The sequence below is a fragment of the Thalia democratica genome, chromosome 5, assembly GCF_965202585.1.
Source record: "Thalia democratica chromosome 5, ktThaDemo2.hap1.1, whole genome shotgun sequence".
Lineage (NCBI taxonomy): Eukaryota > Metazoa > Chordata > Thaliacea > Salpida > Salpidae > Thalia > Thalia democratica.
The window spans coordinates 76,675,915-76,696,342 of NC_139169.1; the positions used below are offsets into that span (position 1 = coordinate 76,675,915).

Consider the following 20,428-nt stretch of genomic DNA (forward strand, 5'->3'; position numbering starts at 1 on the left):
TATTTATTTATTTTATATTTTTTTTGCATTTTATCTATTTATTTTTTATTTATTTTTCACTATCACTGTTACCCCTAACCCTTAATTGGTAAGCGGTTCTCGAATTTGATCAGGTGGATTTTGAACATGTCCCTCTTGTTCTCATATATTTATTAAGTGGTCTATTTAAAACTTCCGCAGTTTAATCTTAATATAATTTCTTTTAACTGTTCAAAATATAGATTTAATCGTTTGCTAACAAAAGATCCTAGTGAAACAAGTTCACTGGAATATAAATAAAAACAAATTATACAGTAATCTTCCATTAAAAACCCAGTTGAAGTGTGTTGATTTGTTAAGACACAGAAACATATGTAGGTATAATAAAGGAAGATTACTGTATAACTTGTTTTATATAATTTCCTTTATCTATTTGAAGGAATTTTTGAATTCCAAAAATAATTTTTTTAATAATTTAAACCAAAAAATAACTTTTTTTTTTGGTTATAAACTTCAACTTTTACATTTCTTTTAATTTTTTTTTTGGAAAATAATTGTCTAGATAATGCAAGAAAGAATAGATCTATAGCTCACAAAAAAGAAAAGGTGATAGATTTTGATTGAAAGCTTCTAAGAAGATTCAATGAAAAAGTTTCAGTCCATAAGTAGGGGTAGGGAGTACTTGGGTGATGTTTGCTAGACACATGAGGAGTCTTGATTTGGATGTGGTTTGGTCTAATTAAGAAAAATTTTTTTAAAAAATTGAAAAAATTCCTAAAAAACAAAATTGCACCCCAAAAAACTGATCTGGACCCCAAAAATCACATAATTTTTGATTTTTCGACTTAAATAGTAATAAAGTCACTCATACATGTCCTAGACTTATATATTATATCTTAAATGAAAGCTAATAATTATAGGCATACCTTTAATGACATTTCAACTGCTTTTGATATATTATGACGTCATAATTGCACAAAATATGCAAATTTTGTCTGGTTTAACTGTTTCTTCCCAAGAATCAGTTAAACCTGTTCAGCTTTGACAAAATACAACTTCGATCATGACAGATTCTGTTAGCAAAAACTTAACCATTGGGGAGGAAGTTTCTAAAGTTTTTAAATCAACTGTTCCACCACCAACTCATTTGTTGTGCAAATCCCATCCAGTGGAGGCCTTTGATGGTTCTAACTTGACAGTATTGGCTGAAATAGAATCAAAGTTAGATTTTCGAAAAAAAGCTTCAAGCTTTAAATCCATCGGTTAAACCATTTTTGCGAGGAAAAAAAAGTATAACTGAGTGTGCAATTTCATCAATATTAAGTTTGGTCAGTCATGAAAAGTCAGCGCACAGTACAAATCAAGCAGATCTCTTTGACTACATTTTAAACAGAGAAAACCAAGTTAATCGCCTTGCAATCTATCACGAACGCAGGTTTACCAAACTTGGGTATTCTGCCTCATCTATTTTGCAAAGCCTTCCGTTTATTCGCATGCTTATAAATGAAACGCACCTAAGCAACCAGCATGTGGAAATCGTCAAACGACTGCTTGACTCTGAATTTCTAATGACTGAAATTGAGGCACTTTCTTACTTTACTCACAAGGTAACACTACCATTTTTACACTTTGTTGAGGTTAGCTCTTAAGAAGACCTTCTCAAAGTATTTCCTAAACTATACGAAGATCTCAGCAATGGAATAATGAATACTTTGGATGCCTATGTTGTACATTATCCACATATTAAAGTGTTAAACCCAACTTCTGAGATATGTTGTAAAATTCTTAAGAAGATGTGTCTCCATGCCGCTCAAGTTTTTGATCGCCAAACAGGTAGAGAATATGGTTTTGGAAACTTTTGTTTGTCAAATCCACCACGCGCTACTGAGCTCAACCTATTAAGTAATGAAGAACTGGTTGGACACCCAACAAACAACTTGGAATCTGAAAGACACCTTGCTGGTTTTGGAAGGCGAGCAGCAGTGGCAAAGTTTAGAAACCAACAATTCACAGCAAAAGGGATAAGAAATGACTGTACATAACTTATATCCGATTCTTTTCAAACTTTAAATGAAAAAAAAATTAATAAAGTTGTTAGATTTCTGAATGAGATGGAGCAAAGGTGGGTAGCAGATCAAAAAAATTTAAAGCTCAAACAGATAAATGAAAAAATTGAAAAAGGGAAAAAAAGGGATCAATATGTGCAGAAACGTCTCAAACTGTGTAAAAGTTGGGGTGGGCCTGTAGTGAGCGTGGAAGAGCTGCGTTCTATTTTAAAATCTCATCCTGATCGAAATGAAGTTATTGTTCGTAATGAGTTAATTTACTTTAGAGAGTCTCACAAATCTGAAGTGTTATACAATCCTGAACTTTTTAAAGTTAATGGTAATACTCACGAAGAAAGACTTCTAAACTTATGTGCTCTTGTTGCAGAAATGATGAGTGCTCTCTATGTTCTTTACCAACAAACACTGATGCATTATTAAATGTAGGGGGTTCTTCCCCCAATATACAGAAATAAAAAAATGAAGATATTATGGGAGGGAATTTTTATGTCACATTAATTAGTGAAGGGTCATCAGACACATGGTATATTGCTATGTGTGAAGGTAAAAATGATGATGGGACTTATAAGATGGACCACCTCATGAGAGTTCAAGACAGAAGAAATTCGAAGTGGAAACACCCACCTAAACGTGATTTGCTAAACTTGCATTTAGATTCTATTCTTGATTATAAAGTTGATGGGAAATGTGATGTTTCTAATGAAAGATCTATTACTTTTTCACTGAGAAACCATGTCCAAATAGATTTAATAGTAGAACAGATGTCTTTTACATAAAGTTAAAAAGTAGTTTTTTGTATTTTTATGAGTATTATGTACATATAGTCAGTTAGATTTTTATCAATCATTTGACAGTTATTTTATACTAGTATTTTTAAAAGTATCAGTCATTTTGCAGTAATCTTAAGTGTTAATACTAAATGATACAGTGCAATGTTCATTTTATTATGCAATGTTCTTTATTTCTTTATTATACTAGTCTCTATTTGTTTTGCAATCATTAACTTAATGTTTAATGCCATACAACATTATGTTGCCTATAATAAATTATAACTTTTTTGTAATTTGTTATGTTGTTGTAATGCAAATTGAATAACATTCTTAGGTTATTTTTAAATACTTATAGCTAAATGAATTATGACATCAATATCCCATTAATATACATACAACATCACCTAAATTTTAAACGTAAGTAAGTATATCTACAAAGTTTTATTTTAAAATATTTTATTTTAATTAGATTAGACAACCAGCTATGCTTCTTAATTTTTCAAAACGCACCATTTTACAGATAAAATTTACATATTTTGTGTGATTATGACGTCATAATATTCCAAAAGCAGTTAAAATGTCATTAAGTGTATGCCTATAATTATTAGCTTTCGTTTAAGATATAAAATATAAGTCTAGGACGTGTATGAGTGACTTTATTACTATTAAAGTCAAAAAATCAAAAATTATGTGATTTTTGGGGTCCAGATCAGTTTTTTGGGGTGCAATTTTGTTTTTTAGAAATTTTTTCAATTTTTTTTTTTAATTCTTCTTAATGATACCAAAACACATCCAAATCAAGACTCCTCATATAGATTTTACAACATGACCAAAAAAATGTGCTGTACTCCCTACCCCTACCATAAGTTTCGATAATAATTTGTATTTTATAATTAAAGAGATTTTTTGTATATCGCTTATGTTAAGAGATCCATATTGAATTATCCATTGTATCTTCAAAACTGCAAGTGGAATTTAAAATGTTATAAAAATAATTAGTGCATCATTAAAAATAAGCTCATTTAAGTTTTATATAGCCTAAAATTATTGTTAACTTTTTCTCAGGCATTATAATGTTTATAGTTTTAGTTCTAGATTAAATATATTAAACATTTTTGTTAAGTACTATGTACTGTTTGTTTTTTATGACAACAACTTCAAATTTGGCTGAAGTATGGTAAAAGTTAATGATTTCCAAAAAATTAAACTATTTTCAAAACTGTTTGGCACATTCTAGTAGCTTTAATTAGATAGGTTTATAATTCCAAAAACCTAAATCTGTAGTAATATTAAATTTTTTATGTAAACTTAGAGAATTATGTGGAGTATTGGTTTTTACTAAAAGACACAACTTTGTGAAACTTAGGCCACTAGAATATTGCAAAATTACTATACTATGTTTTAAGTGTCAGATTGATAAAAAATTTAGTTTTAAAACTGTTTATTTTAGAGTTGTGTTTTAGTTTTCTCTTTACATAGGGAACCTGTTGTACTCTCTGAATTTGACCGGCTATATCTCAAAAGTTGTTTTGAATTTTACAAATTTGTAAAAATAAACTTGTACCTTAGTTAAAACTCAACATAATTAGATTTAAAAAAATAATTAACCCCTCCCATGTTCTTAAATTAAACTTTAGCACAGAACTTTTGTTTTGAAAATTGGTTCAAGTATCATGATACTTAGAATAAACTTGTCAGGGCCTGACAGTTATGTATTTACATATAAGTCAATAATTAAAGTAAGTTTAAAATTCTAGAAATCAAATATATTTATTTCAAATTTTAATGAAATTTATATCAATTTAACGTATACTAATGACATAGGGGTCTTAAAGATGGCTTTAAAAAATCTTTGGCATTAACGTTGCAAGTATTACTCATGGCCAAAAATCATACAAATATAATTAAATTTAAAAAAAACTTAAATTTGATTCAAAAACAATTATTATTATTAATTAAATATATTTTTCATTCATAATATGGAATTATTTAGTAATTTCATTTGAGTTTAATAATGTGTTTTTTTTAATTAAAAACAATCCTTTTTTTATTAAGTACTTAGCCTATTTATTTCTTGGATACAGAAATGATGTTTTGTTGTTCTACCGCCCAGTCTGAACTAGTAAGGTTCAAAATTTAAAAATTCGCTTAAAAACAAAAGTTAATCAAATCATTTCTACAATACAATTTGGTAGTAAAGTTGATTAATCGACATTAATTGAAAAAATTGGTTGACTGTAAAAGTTAATTTTAATTGCTAATTAAGTTAAAACATCTAAATATTTTTTTTATTAAAGTGTTTTTTTACCATGCTTAAAAAAATCTTCTCTATAAGTGAAAAAATCGAATTTTTGAAAACTTTGTACTCATTTTTTATGTACTCATTTCTTTGTATAAAAATAAACTTTTTATTTCTTGAATTTATAATTAACTGTTACTTTATTATTATCTTAAATTAAATCATTTGTGTAGTTTATATAATAATTACAAAATAACAATGGAAATATCAGCTCAAATAACAAATAAAGATTCAAATTAAAACATTAAATATTTACACTTATTTAAAAGTTTATTAAGACAAATGATGCTATTAGTATTTTTTACAATTAAATTAATTTTATTAAAATATACCATACTTTAGTTTAGCTATCTATAGCAACTAGTAGTAAAACATAACTTTATATCACTAACATTTAACAAAGATAAACAAAGCTAATAGTTGCTTTTTAAAGTTTATTTCTTTTTAGCTTTATCTAAATGTTTAATTGAATACACTTTTTTTCTTTAGTGTTTATTAATTTTACTTAAAAACAAAAAATATTGTTTAACACAAGATGTATCTCTAATTTATTACGTACTATAACTTTAGATAAAAATATTTGTGTTTAAATTAGATTATTATACATCGCACGTTAGATTTTTTCAAGAAAAAATATAATTTAGTTAGCATTTTATTACAAAGTATGTTTATTGCTTTTTAGCAAACTTAAATTTCACGGAGCATCGTTTCGTTACTTTGTCTGCCTAATTCGTCAAGACGTTAAAAGGTATCTTTGGTGTGCGAATCGATAATCGAAACTTTCTTCGTACACCAGGTCCTAGGATTAAACGTTTTGAGCATCATTTTTTTCGTTCAATAAACTAGAATATCAATTAGTCTTTATTAGGAAAAAGCAGGTCCGAGAATGTCACATTCACCGTTGTTAGTGGTTGTGTAGTGGATTCTATGGTAGCAGTGTAAAGTGTCTCAAACTTTTCAAATAATTTTTTCTAACTGTTATGTATTTTTAATCAGTAGTATTGTTTTTTGAACGACAAAAAATATGCTCAAAAAGTTTAGTCCAAGGAGCTGGTGTACAAAAAAACCTTTTACAGGTTTTTACAATAATTTAAAACTGTTTAATTTTAATTTAAAGGAATGTTTTTTTTTTAATTATCAATTATTATAAAAAAGCTGATAAACTAATTAAATATTTTTAAGACTTCGGAACAAAAATAAAGCGCTAGTTATTTTAGAGTTTGTTGAAAGCATTTTTTTTAAACATTTCTTTGAATATAAATAGCTAATTACAAATTTATGCCGAAGTTTATGGAGATGGTTAATTTTGAAAGCTAGTAGGCTTTAAAATTTATTAATAAATAAAACAATAAAATTTTACTTCTAAACAACAAATAAAATATAATGTTATACATTCAGCCACATTTTAGATTACAAAAAATAAATAAAATAAGAGTAGGAATAAAAAACATCTTGTAAGAACACTTTTTTTTCTGTATCATAATTTTCAATTTATGTGGTCTTTATATTCATTTTTCATCTGTATATTTCTAAAAAGCTTTCCAAAACGTAATTAAACTTATCAACAAAAAAAATTCTTGATTTTATTTGGAAAAGTACCTGACAAGTAAGGTTAAGAAATTTAAATGCAGTTCTAATAATTTTGTAAACTGATATGTAGGAAATGTTAGTAGTAATATAATCCAAGGGCCTGTTTTGACTGGTTTCCTGTTTCCTGTGCAACCCCGAAAAAACTGGAATAAACGTTAAAAACATTGAATGTGGTTTATCTCAAAATACTTGCTAGAATTTTATATCTCTTCTATGTTAGTTTTTTGATATTAAGCAAAGTTTAGTTCATGTTTTTGTCGTTCGATAAACATAATTTTTATAGAAGTATGTCGAGAATGACATCGTTTTATAATTTTATTTTGTAGAAAAAAAAAGTTAATTTCATTCAAGTTTAGACAGTCAAAAATGTTCTAAAAAACTATTCTTAAACGATGTAATAACTCGAAGGGTTTTATTTTTAACTTTAAAGACTTTTGACCAAATCACATATTTTTTTTTTCTACAACATTAAAAAAAATGTAGTTTTACAGTTTATTTTTTTATCAAATTGTGAAATAACTGTTAATGTCTGCTAATAGTTTGTTTTCCAAATTTAAATTTTTGCTTAATACTCTTAATTAGATTCGTTAGACTAAGTAGTTTCTTTACATATTATTGAATGTGTTTTTGTATTTAAGAAAAAATTAAAATATAATGTAGATTTTTACATACTTTTTAGGTTCTAATGTATAATATATTTATTTTTAATGTTAGCTTAACAATAATAGGAAAAATTTTTACATAGTCAATAAAAAACAAACTTAGATTTTATTTTAATTATTTTACTGAAAGTAAAAAAAACTTGATTACTTATAAAGAATTTGCATTCTGCTTTACTGACATTACCAAATTGTTTAAAAAGTGAACATTTTTATGTACCTGAGAAGTTTTAAAAAGCTAAGTAACAGGCAGATGTGTAATTATTACCAAGATATACTGCACAAAATACTCTACCGTTGAAAAAAATTGTGCAACCCCACTAAACAAAGTCTAGTCACGCCCCTGATATGAATTAACCTTTATGCACAAGTTCTATGTAATTTTATTTTTTTTTAAATATTTATTTACACAATAAAAAAAAAACTCTATCACCGAAGTGAAGATAAATTAGAAAAATGATGCTTCCGCTATATATCAAAACGGATGACTTCATTTTACTAAAACTAAACTATTTTTAAATAATATTTTCGATACAAAACTAATTTCAATGACTTTTAACATTTCTTAGATTTTTTTCGTTTTACTTAGACATTTGGTTTACTTAGAAGTTGAAAATGTTTTAAAAGCTAATTTCAGACCTTTTAAACTTGAAAAAAAGCTAATGTTTCAAGAGAAAACTACTTATTCTTGAACAGACTAAAGCAACTACAGTTTTAGATAAGTAACTTTATAATGAACTTTGAAAAATTCAGACTCACCGCTATTTCAAAGCATGATTATTCAAATATAAAGCATGATGTTTTCTAGTCTGTTCGCTGAGCAAATTAAGCTAAAAATGCAGTTTTTTAGCTTAAAATTTAGATTCTTTTTTAGCATTGTTATTAAAAAACTTTTGAAACGCTTTAAAACTTGTTTGTTATAGTTTTCTTTACACTTTCTTAAAATCATTTTTAGTTTTTAAAAACTTCTGAGTTTAAGAAATGAAGTTAAATATAACCTACAGTAAGAAATACAAATAAACCAATTTTAGTAAAAGTTCTTGTAAGCAGTATTACTCATAAAAAACTTTGTGTTATACACCCGGGTACAAAATTTTTCAAAAAGTAAAACTTCCCTGTAAGATGTTTTTCAAACGATAATATGCTTCATATCAATGAACACTAAGTAAACACAAATATTTTGTACTTAAACGAACTTACGTAAGTAAAAAACACGCCACGTCTGAGAAAATATACACGTGTTTTGTTAAGTAAAACTTCTGACACTTTATTAAAGGCTTTGTAAGTTCAAAGTTTTAAGAAACTAACTAGTTCACCAATGGTTAGAATAGCTAAAAAGTGTCAAGTAAAGAAGATCATTTTTTAAACAAACTTTCACTAACAACGTTCATGACTTAGTTCTGTTGTTTTTGTTAAATTATTCTGTTATTAAGCTTCAGTTCATGAGCTAAAACTATTTTTTAAACTAAAATTTGTATTTGAGCTAAAGTTTACGTACCCAACTACAAAAAAAATATTTTCTTAAACTAGAATTTTGTCTGAAATATAAAAAATAAAAGAACACCAATTGATTTTTTAGTGTTAAGTTTAAAGAAGCTTTTTTTTGTACAAATTTTTACTAATAACGTTTATTAAATGCTATGTTTTTTTTTGTTAACTTATTTTGTAATCATGTTTCATTGTAAGCTTAAAATATTTTTTGTTTGTGTTTAAATTAAAGTTTACGTACCAAACTACGAAAAGAAAACAAGCTTCTTTAAAACTTACTATGGCTCAAATTTTGTTCAAATTAAAAAAACACCAATTGAGTGAACTTTTTTATTGTTTGAGTTTCTATGGAAGAGCTTTCAATTATTAGAAAAAGAAGTTAAAAATCACTTAGTTCTAATCTTCTATTTTTTAAATAGAAAGTTCTTTTTTTTTGGTTAATTAAAGTGTATATTGAAATGTTATTCTTTTTCCTCAATTTTTCGATAGTTTTGATATATGTATTATTTGTTCACAATTACCAAATTTAGAAACATTTAAAAATATGAACAATTTAGTTATTTTCCTGCTTACTACCACCCTCGCGTGGTCATGCAACGGCCAAATCGTGTACAAGAACTGCAAGAACGCGTCACCAGTCGGCGCCATAAACTCGATCAGTGTGAGCGAGTGCACCAAGATACCCTGTCAGGTGCGCAAAGGCAACAACTACACCGTGACCGTCAACTTCACAACTTCGCAAAGCGCCGATAACGCGGTTGCTGACGTCCACGGAATTGTAGCGGGTAATTTGAACTTTGCTTGCTTTTTATAACTTTTCAGTACAAAAATAACTAGTTTTGTTTTAGATTTTTTTTAATGAATAAATTTTTGCAAGTTTTAAGCTTTTTTTTAAAAGCTTGATGTGAACATTCTTTGTAGTTGTTTGAAAATAGCTTCCTTAAGTGTGCAGCTTTGTATTAATTTGTTTTACTGTACATACATATAGTATAAATAATATAATATAAAGTTTCTAGTTAAGTTGCTAAAGTATAAGTACAAGATCTAACACTTCGTTTATTTCTAATGAGTTTAAACGTATTTGTCATAGAAATTGATTTTTAAAGTTAATAACAATGTCGTAATCTAGTGTTTTCTTGAAATGTCTACTGTTTATGATTTTTAAAAATTTAAGAACAAATGAAAATCGACTCAAAAATACATATGAAGAATTTTTCTTAAATTTAAGAATTTGAATTATTATATTTTTTGAATTGAAATTTATTTTTTAATGTAACTAGAGAGCATTGGTTTAAAAAACAACTTACAAAATCCAACAATCTTTTTGCTCATAAAATTCAACTTTACTAACAAAAGTTTCAGGGATCAACTTTTAAAAAACTGACAAAGTAAATATTTTGTCATAATCATTTAACTTCAAGTGATCTTTAAACTTTTAAAGTAAATAAAAAATTTTTCAGGGGTCCCCGTAGAGTTTCCGCTCCCCGAAAGAAACGCGTGTGAGAGCGGTCTCACTTGCCCCCTGAAACCCAACCAGGTCTACTTGTACGAGGCGACCCTTCCAATATTAGGGGCTTACCCTGATATAGAAGTGATAGTCGAGTGGGCTTTGAACGATGCTCCATCTGGCGGAAACAATATTTTCTGTTTCGAAATTCCAATAAAGGTCGTCGACTAAATTTTTTGTTTAATAAAATATTTGAAACTGAAAAAACTTCTTTAGTATGATTTATCCTCGAAAATAAATAGTATGTTTGTCTCAATAAAAGACTCTTTTAACTTTTCATAAATACGCTTTTTAACATAACTATTACTGCTAATTTACATTATTTTTGACGATTTAAAGTATTTGACACAGTCTATCACATTAAGATCAAAGTTTAATCTACAACTTTATCTTTTTGATTGAGTGGTTAATGAATTTAATTTTAATGAGGTAACCTATTACTTAAAATTTTAGTTTCATAAAAATACTTTTAATTTTAACTCATTTAAAAACGTGCAATCATTTTCAAACGAATATAACAAATTTCAGAAAACAAAAAACTTAAAAAAAAAAGCTTAATGACTTAATACGAAATTTATACGCTTTAATATCATTTTTCAACTAGTTATTACAGAAGAAGTATATTTAGCAATGCTATATATTTTTTTAATTATTTTGAATTACCTTAAATATTTCAAAAAAGCTACTTAAAATTAAGATACCCTATTTTTTAACTATAAAAAGGTTAACCTATATGTTAGTTTTGATAAACATAAACGAATAAAAAATCTATCAACTTGTGAGTATATAACACCTTTTAAATATATTTGTACAAAAGTTTTGATATTTTGAAAGCAAGAAGTAAACTTTAAAAATGTATTTATAATGTCAGCTAGATACGAAACTCTATAATCTTAACTATAAATAGAAAAATTAAAAGAGTATTTATGTGTAAAAATTAAAGTTAAGAGAAAGTTTGTTTTAGGTTTGATAGAATTAATTCTATTATAGATATCTATTTTTAATATCTATTGATTATAGAATAAACAAAAACAATAAAAACTAAAATAAATTTTGCTTAAAGTATTTCATAATGTTTGAGCAATTGTTATTATTTTAATGGTAAGTACACTACATTTAGTTAAACAGTTGTTTTATTAAGATGAAATTTTATAAATATATTTTTAAGCCAGCGTATCTTATTCAGTAATTTTAGTTGCTTTAGTTTTTTTATTTCATATTACAAACGTATGAGTAACATAAAAGTAATTAGTAATTAGTTTTAATAGAAATACGTAGATTTAAAGTTTGTATTAGTTCTAACACGTAATAAGCTGTGCTCCTATATGAAATTTAATATACTCTTTTCTTTAAGTGTATATATTATAACTTTATTTTTTTTAAATAAAGTTAAGAGTCTTATTTGCTGAGTAACAATTAGTAGTTTGTTTTGAAGAAGTTGAGATTGTTTTTGTTAGATTATATAAACAAATGGTCATATAGTTATTGAACAAAAACGTTATGTTCTTCCTATACTTTAGTTTAGACAACTTTTAAGTATGGCCGTATGTTTTGTCGTAAGCTTAAGTACTTTTTTTATTTTTTGTAAACAAACAATGTGTTTACTACTTTTTGAGAGAGACTTTTTTATACGTTCAAAGACTCAATTTTTACTAACTGTTAGTAGTCTTCAATTCAATTAAATTTTTTGAATGAGCATTGAAATTTAATACTGTAAAACCAAGATGTTTTATAAATCTATGAGAAAAACAGTTACTAAAATAATGAAATTAAAAAGCATATTGATTTTCCAAACTTTGCGTTCTTTAGCTAATTAATTAGTTTTTTACATGCTTTCAAAGATATAACAATAAAAAATGTTTTCAAGCTGTAATAAAATCTATAAACTAGTCAAATTTATCTTAAAGTATTGTGAACTTTTAAAAAAATAAAAAAAAATATAATGAAAAGGTTATAAAAATAAGTTGATTACTGATTGTTATTGTTTTAGAAAAGCTTTACAAGTAATTAATAAACTAATCAAAAAAAAATGCAGATAGTTTTTGTTTAACAGTCACTCGAGTTGTTTTCCAATTAATTCAGTTTTTGGTTTTATTTAATATGCTTTTAAAGCAAAATAACTTAGTGACTATAAATAAATCAAAATAAATAAACTATTAAACACTAATTTAAAAATTTGATTTTAGCTAAACAAGTTTTCAATAGTTTGGAAACGTTGTACATACATACTATTTTTTTATTTTATTTTGGAACTTTGTTTTACTTGTATCGTTTTAAAACCAACTTAAACTGTATAAAATATTTATAAAAAAAGATTTTTGCTTCTATTAGCTAGCATAGAGTACTTCCCAAGTGAAAACTTTATAGCTATTTTTAAACATGTTACTGTTTTTTAGTCAATGAAATTAAAAAAAAACAAAAATACCCTCTTTTAATACTTTCACTACATAAACACTTATGCTAATAAAAAGACCATCTAAGCTCTCACTAACACCTCGTTTGTACAAGTCTAACCAGTATGACACGAAACAGCTGTAGTTAAAAGTTAAAATGTCAGTTAATGATCACGATGCTGTTGTCGACATCGTGAGCTCCACGTCCGTAGTGCAAAGGAGAAAGTCCTCCTCCTCCAGCAGGAGACCCTCCAGGGACGCAAACTTTGCCAAGCAAGTTTTTGTAAAAAGCTACAGCCTTTTGATTGCTTTACCGGCAAGGTTAATTTTCGGTGAACTTTTCGTCTCTCAACAACTTGTGAGCATGCAATAAAAATCGTAGCGGCTTTATAAAAAGGCTTTTGTAAAGTTATCGTTTTTATGTTTGTGCATGAACAGAAAAATCATAACTTTACGAAAGCTTTTTGCACTCGAAAAGCTGTTATGATTTTTTTAGCGTGTGGATTTTCAAAATGATTATTTTTTGTATCATTTTTGAAAATGCAAAGTTTGTTGAGGTTTGAGTTCTTTTCGAAAATTAACTTGTTTTAAATCAAAAGTTTAATTTTATCTTTTTTATATTAAGTTTTACTAAAAATGTACGTAAATTGATTTGTTGTAACAAATAATTTTAGGTTATTTTACTGTTTACAAAATAATCTTATCTATTATTGTACAGAAAATAACAAGATTTTTATTTGCAACGATATTTAAACTTTGATACTAAAAAAATTTTTGTCCTTACGACTAAACAAAACTTAAATAAAGTATTTTAACTTTTATTCATTGCTCTTAACAACTTAAATAAGAATTAAAAAACAAACGTACTAGCTATTTAAAAGCATATTTAATCAAAAAATTTAAAGTTCTGATATTAAGAACAAAGTGTTTTTTGAAAATTAAATATTCCGTCATTTGAATAGTTTAGTCAAAAATTAATTAATAAACTGCTAACTAGAAAATCCTTTTACTCAGAACTTTCAAGTTCTTACTATAGTTTTTTTTTCATGAAAAATTAAATGCTTTCTAAAGTGTAGAAATCTCAAAACTTTAAAATTTTATCACCAAAAACAAAGTGTTTCATGGAAAATTTATTGCTCCATCTTTCCAAAGGGAGAGGACGCGTAGGAAGAGCGAAACTGAACAGATGAGGGCGCTAAACAACGACCTGGCCGACTACGTTACGAACGTTCACGAACTGGAGCACACGGTGGAGTCGCTGAGGACGGAGAACGCCGTACTGTGGAAGAAATACAAGCAGTCGGAACCGAAAGTTGACGTCAAAGCCATCTTCGAAAGCCACATGAAGGTTAGAAGACTTTTTTTGCTGATTTTAATTGTTTTTCAGTAACATATAATTTATGGTTTGTTTAATACTTATAAATTTTCAAGTTTAAAAATACAAAATTTTAAATGAACTTAATTGTCTATGAAGACCATCGATGAAAGCCGCATGAAGTTTTGGATTTGTTAAATATTTTTTTATAAAATTAAGGTATTTCAGATCAAACTGAAACAACCACTAAAGTAAAGTTTAAGTACAAAGTTTACAGTCTTTTCACCCTAATAAATAGAAAACTTAAAACAAACTAACTTTGATAACTAAATATTTTTTAATTCAGAAACTAGCTTCCGAGGTTGACAAAAGGGTAGTTCTCAACAAGCAGCTAGCGATAGAGCACTTGAACATAAAACAAGATCTTGGAAACACATTAACAAAGTTACTATTTTAACTTATTGTAAGCTTTTTGTTAGTTTTTTAAGGTTGTAAACACATTGGGCTATGGAAAAATTATTTCAATATTTTTATGTGAAGTTTGTCTTTTTTAATTTATATTCTACGTAAAAAAAAAAAAATAACTATATTATTACATTTTAAAGAATTGGAAACGTCACGGATAAAAAAGATGTCCTTTCCAATGACATAAAAATATTAAGAAAGGTAATCAATTTTATTTCTTAAACATATTTTTGCTGTTATTTCCAAGTATGCTAAAACTAAGTTAGACGTATTGGCTAATGTTATGACGTGTTTAAATACGTCATCAACAACTATCGATTAGTAATAACGAACAAAACAACTAATAGCTTTGAAAAGCTACGCAGTAAACGTTTAAGATGAAACATAGCAAAATGTTTTACATTGCTCATTATATTTTCAATACTTTTCTTTTATGTTGGAAGTAAGTTTATTTAAAGTCTTACTACCATTGTTAGCGTTTTATGTATTTCACTTACAATTAAGCCGTTCTGCATAAATACTTTATTTTTTTAGGAAATTGACAATTTATCAGTAGACAATGAGGAGCTCAAGGCTAAAGTTTACGTTCTGGAAAAACAACTTGTTCTCGAAAACACTGTTCACAAAGCTGTAAGTTTTAAAACAAGTTGATAAAGTTTTAAAAGCAGAAGCTTTTATGCGCGATTAAAACATTTTATATTAACTATAATTGTTATATTTGTTTTACTAAAATTCTTAATTTTAAATTTTATTAACGATACAATGTTTTACTAATTTGAACTAAACCAAACGAGATCATCAGTTGAATAAAATCTTTGCAAATATTTATTTGTTTTACTGTAAACTAACTTTGTACCTTTTAAATAAAGTTGTAAATTCATTTGACAGAGTAAAATAATGTTCATACGCGTTTGACGATTAAAAAAATTTAAACTTACTACAAAAAAGCTTTAGAAGGATTGCGAAAATCAAACTCGCACTAATTTACATTTTAGAACATCGAAAACCTGTCGAAAGTCGTCAGCGCCGGCCGGAACGACCTGTATGATGTCATAAAGGTGGGTTCGATCGCAAACCCTGACGTCAGCGGTCTTGTCGCTGAATCGAGGAGCCAGTTTGTGGAGCTGAGCACGAAATCCACCGGCGAACTAGTTGGATATTACAAAGGAAAGGTACGTTTTTTTTTAATAAATTTGTATATTAATTGTTATTGGTGATTGTAAACCTTTAAAACTATAAATAATCAGATACTTTATATGTTTCAGTATAAATAAACATTAAAAAAAAAGTATATAATTTTACATTTAAAAACTCTTCGATTTAACGATTTATTCGCAAAAGAATGCTTCACTCCATAATTTTTTGTGTTTTACAAAGTATTCAAGTGACTAACTTGACTAAATTGAGATTTTTTATTAATTCAAACAACTAACAACAGATATTTAATACTTACATTAGTACTTTGCACACAGCTCGACGCACTCAACACCCAGATAGCGTTCGCCCAGAAAAACATGCTGGAAGCGAAGAAGGAAAAGGTTGAGAACATCCGCCACTTGGACGGCATCAGTTACCAAGTCAACCCGCTGAAGAGACAGGTGAAAAATTGTTTAGAAAATAATCAAAAAAAAAAAAAGAAGTTTTTCAAGCTAGACTTGGTCATTTCAAATTCTTTAATGTAATTACCGGTAAGATTTTCTCGTAAAAGTTTTAAAATTTTAAGTTTATAACATAATTCAGTAACTTTTGTGCATTTTAAGTGTTTTTTTTGTAGTTACTTTTGGAACATTTTCATTTAACTATTAAGCATTAAACTTACATGTTTGACTTTATAAAAAAAAAATATTTTTGTTTAAATAGCCAAACTTAAGCAAATATAAAAACATTTCTCGATTGTCAGTAGATTAAACCTTTTTTTTATAAAAAGTAAAACCCACGGTTAAACATTTCTTTTGTTTTGTTTTTGTTTCGTAGACTTAATGTTTTTTTTTCATAACTACTTATAAACATTGACTGCTAAATTTTTGGTTCTTTCTAAAATTCATTATTTTTAAAATTTATGACACTTATATCCTTAATCCGGAAACAAAGTAAATTTTCATCAAACTTGAAACTAAAAACAAAAATCGAAAACAGACAGCGTATTTGGAAGAGATCAGAGCGGAGCTAGAATATAAGTTGGCGGCGGCGTCTGAAGAAATCGAGGGCGAAATAGAAGACTTGAGGAGGAAACTGAGGGACACCAAACAGGACGTGGGCGGGTACCTGAAGCAGTACCAGGACCTGATGGTGGTCAAGTTGGGGCTGGACCAGGAAATAGAAATTTACAGCAAATTGGTTGCTTCGAAGCAAGTAAACTTAACTGTTGATACGAAAATTGTTGGCGGCTAGTTTGATGTTAGTTTTTAACATGGTTTTCAAAAAAAATATTTTATTTTTTATATATTTGATTGAGCCTGAAGTTCTTTATATATAAAAAGCTTTTTGTTACACATTCAAATTGTAAATCATGTAATTATACTTTAATTTCAAGTAACAAAAATATTTCTTGTAACTAGTATTATTGAATAACTTTTTATCTATTATGCTGTTTGTTTTGTAATGTTATAAACTTTCTTTATTGTTTTTTGAATAAACGCTGTTATGTCAAACTTGGTATTAATTCTGTTCAACAAATCGTAATTTTTTTTTGCAACAGTGTATAAATAAATTAATAAGTATAACTTTTTTTTAATTAAAGCAAGTTTTATAAAATTTAAATATCAACAAGATTAAAATATATTAATATTATTTGACTTTAGTTTTAGTCGATACAAATATGGAGATTAGTCTATTTTGCACGAAGCTTCACTTTTGCACGGGGTCACTTTTGCACGAGTGACAGTTTTGCACGGGGTCACTTTTGCACAAGTGACAGTTTTGCACGGAGTCACTTTTGCACCAGTGACATTTTTGCACGAAAAGCTATTTTTGTGTAACTACATAAAATTAAGTTAATGAAAATAACTATCAAAAAGTACAACTAAACAGAAACTTTCATATAAACAAAAAACCTAATTGACGTATAAACGTGTGTTAAAGTAAATCTTAGCTCAGGTTAAAATTAAAAATGTAAAAAAACTAAGAATCTTCAGTATAAAACTAAAGTAAGTTTAAAATATAACAAAATTGTATCAAATATTTTTAAAAATTCAAGAAAGCAAAATTTACGCCGTGCAAAAGTGATCCCCCGTACATTTCTGACCAGTTTGTACTTACACTTTTTTATCTTTAATTTGTTCATTTTTTATTACATAATTTGTTTTGAACCTTATTTAAAACAAAACTAATTGGAACTCCCACGTTACCTTAATTAATATTTACTTTGAACCATCAACTATTAAACCTTAAAAAATATTAACCAAATAGCTTTAAAATCATAAATTTCAGAATTCTGGTAACAAATAAAAATTTTAGGGTTTGTTTGATTGAAACATAAAACAAGGTATAAAGTTGCCATTACATGATAAACTTCAAGTAAAAAGTAGTTTTTTAAATTAAATTAGCAAAAAATAACTAAGCAAATACTACAAATGAAATTATTTTCGAACCAATAACTTGACCGTTTAACAAATTTCTATAAAACAGTACATCAAAAAAATCTTTTAAAAAAGAATATAAAAATTAAATCTTTATTCACGTTTCTCTTTTTAAAACTTAAAAAAGGTTTAATAGTTACAATGTATTTTTGGACTTAAACAACTTTCATGTTGATTCAATGTTGAGTTAAACAACTACAGCAGATTTTTTGTTAAAAATACCCATTTAGTGGCCTGTTTGTTAATAATTTCTATTAGCAAACAGACTAATAAATGTATAATTAAAACAAATAGTTTATAATGTTATTTCCTCAAAAATTTGACATAAAATACTTTAATTGTTTTATTTAATTTTCATATAGTTCATTAAACGATTAAAAAATACGATCAAAATATTTGGTCCAAGGACCTGGTGCAAGTAAACTTTCGGTTATCGAGTCGCATACTTCACGGATACCTTTTAAAGTCTTGTCCAGGGCAGATACACCTTTGAATAATTTCTTAGTTTCTTTTTAATTGAACAACTTCAGCAGATTTTTTGTTAAAAATACCCATTTCATGGCCTGTTTGTTAAATTATTTTATTAGCAAACATACCAATAAATGCGTAATTGAAACAAAGTAGTTATGAAAACAGTTTATTCATCAAATGGTGAATATTTTTCTTTTGTTTGTTTTTTTTTGAAGAGGGTTACTTATTAAAATAACCTAAATAAAAAACAAAGGTGTACATTTAAAGGAATATTTGTATCAATATCATACTTGAGGGTCTGTTTGATAATTTATACAAAACAGAAAATCAAATAAATTATTAATACATATTAATTAAATAATATTAGACAATTTTACTAAATACTAATTAAAAAATATATCAGATGAAGTTTTGTTAAAATTACACATTTATTGGCCTGTTTGTTAATAATAGTTCATAGCAAACAGACTGATAAATGTATAATTAAAAAAAAGTTTTTAAGCTGGTTTCTTGTTTGATTTGACTTAAAATAAAAAACTTAAAGATCAACAAAACTTACACTAACACGTTTTCTTTTTACTCAAATTTCTTGTTACCCTGACAAATAAAAAACATTTATTTAGCATCTTGTGTTCTAGATAGTTGACAAAATTATTAAGTAAACAAAATTTACTGCAATATATTCATTTCTTGTTATACGTTTCCGCAACAAAAAATCGACTAATTTGCAACAAAATCATTGTAAATTTGTTTTCTTTCTTGTACTTAAAATTTACACTTTCTTCACATAGTTAAGCAAGTTAATACATACATAAAGTAGAGTACAAGTTTAAAATAAAATGTGCCTAAGATTTTTAAACATTTCACTTTTATAAATAACAGACATTTTAAAGCTGACCTAAGAAAAGTATTTTTAAAAGAAAGTACTCTTTTTCATGGCAGTATACACTTCATTATTAAAACAAAACGTTAAGGTTTAAACCTATAATGTATCAAAGTGTTAGTACAGTCAAAAAAAATTACGTTTGGAAAAAATAAAAATAATCATACTCACTTTAAAAAAAAAAACAAAAAAAAACAGAATATTTAGAAGAATATTTGTACTAACAACATACTTAAGGGCCTGTTTGATAATTTTTATATAAAACAGAACGTCAAGTAAATTGTTAATACATAGATTACTTAAATATAGCTAATAAATTAAGAAAATTTTACTAAATACTAATTAAACAATTTATCAGCTGAAGTTTTGTTGAAAATTACACATTTACTGGCCTGTTTGTTAATAATAGTTAATAGCAAACAGACCAATAAATGTATAATTCAAACAACTATTTTTTACATAATTTCTCAACCAATTAATATAAAAATAAACTTTTTTTTGTTTATTGAAGCTGATATATGTTAACTTAATCAAAACAAACAAGCAATCAACTAGAGAAGAATATTTGTACTAACAATATACTTAAGGGCCTGTTTGATAAATTTCATATAAAACAGAACATCAAGTAAATTATTATTACATAGATTAATAAAATTTTCACCATTGCTCTTACTTCTAACAACTCAAAAAGCTTTTGAAAGTAAAGCTTTGGACTAGTGCTTTTAAACTGAAACAAAAATAATCGAGTAACTTCTATTGTTAGCACTAATTCAACTAAAATGAAGATTAAAAATGAAGAAATTAGCTTCAAACACATTTTAATTAGCTTTAACTGTTTAAAAAATAACTTCTTATCATTACTAAATTTAGTTTTAACTATTGGTGTAATTAGCTAATTCAAATTTGTATTTGAGTACTTGTTACTATATAATGAAAGATAAAATCTTTTCTTCAAGTGAGTATCA

General features: G+C 26.5%; 1 protein-coding gene and 1 pseudogene across 1 annotated transcript; both read left to right on the plus strand.

Annotated features, from left to right (window-relative positions):
* The first annotated feature begins 9,395 nt into the window (after positions 1 to 9,395).
* LOC145836921 (NPC intracellular cholesterol transporter 2 pseudogene) lies at positions 9,396 to 10,529 on the plus strand (annotated as a pseudogene).
* A 2,379-nt stretch (positions 10,530 to 12,908) lies between these two features.
* LOC145836922 (keratin, type II cytoskeletal 8-like) lies at positions 12,909 to 16,922 on the plus strand. The gene is made up of 8 exons (XM_082944694.1): positions 12,909 to 13,072; positions 13,904 to 14,099; positions 14,413 to 14,510; positions 14,672 to 14,732; positions 15,066 to 15,161; positions 15,527 to 15,703; positions 16,004 to 16,129; positions 16,668 to 16,922. Exons 1-8 carry the CDS (start codon positions 12,909 to 12,911, stop codon positions 16,920 to 16,922), a joined length of 1,173 nt encoding a protein of 390 aa, XP_082800820.1.
* Positions 16,923 to 20,428: the final 3,506 nt, after the last annotated feature.

What these genes read in the sequence shown, in the direction of transcription:
- LOC145836922 (XM_082944694.1), top strand. Translation starts at nt 12,909, where the DNA reads ATGTCAGTTAATGATCACGATGCTGTTGTCGACATCGTGAGCTCCACG. An exon ending in TTGATTGCTTTACCGGCAAG is followed by an intron (nt 13,073 to 13,903) that starts GTTAATTTTCGG and finishes ATCTTTCCAAAG; the next exon opens with GGAGAGGACGCGTAGGAAGA. An exon ending in AAAACACTGTTCACAAAGCT is followed by an intron (nt 15,162 to 15,526) that starts GTAAGTTTTAAA and finishes TTTACATTTTAG; the next exon opens with AACATCGAAAACCTGTCGAA.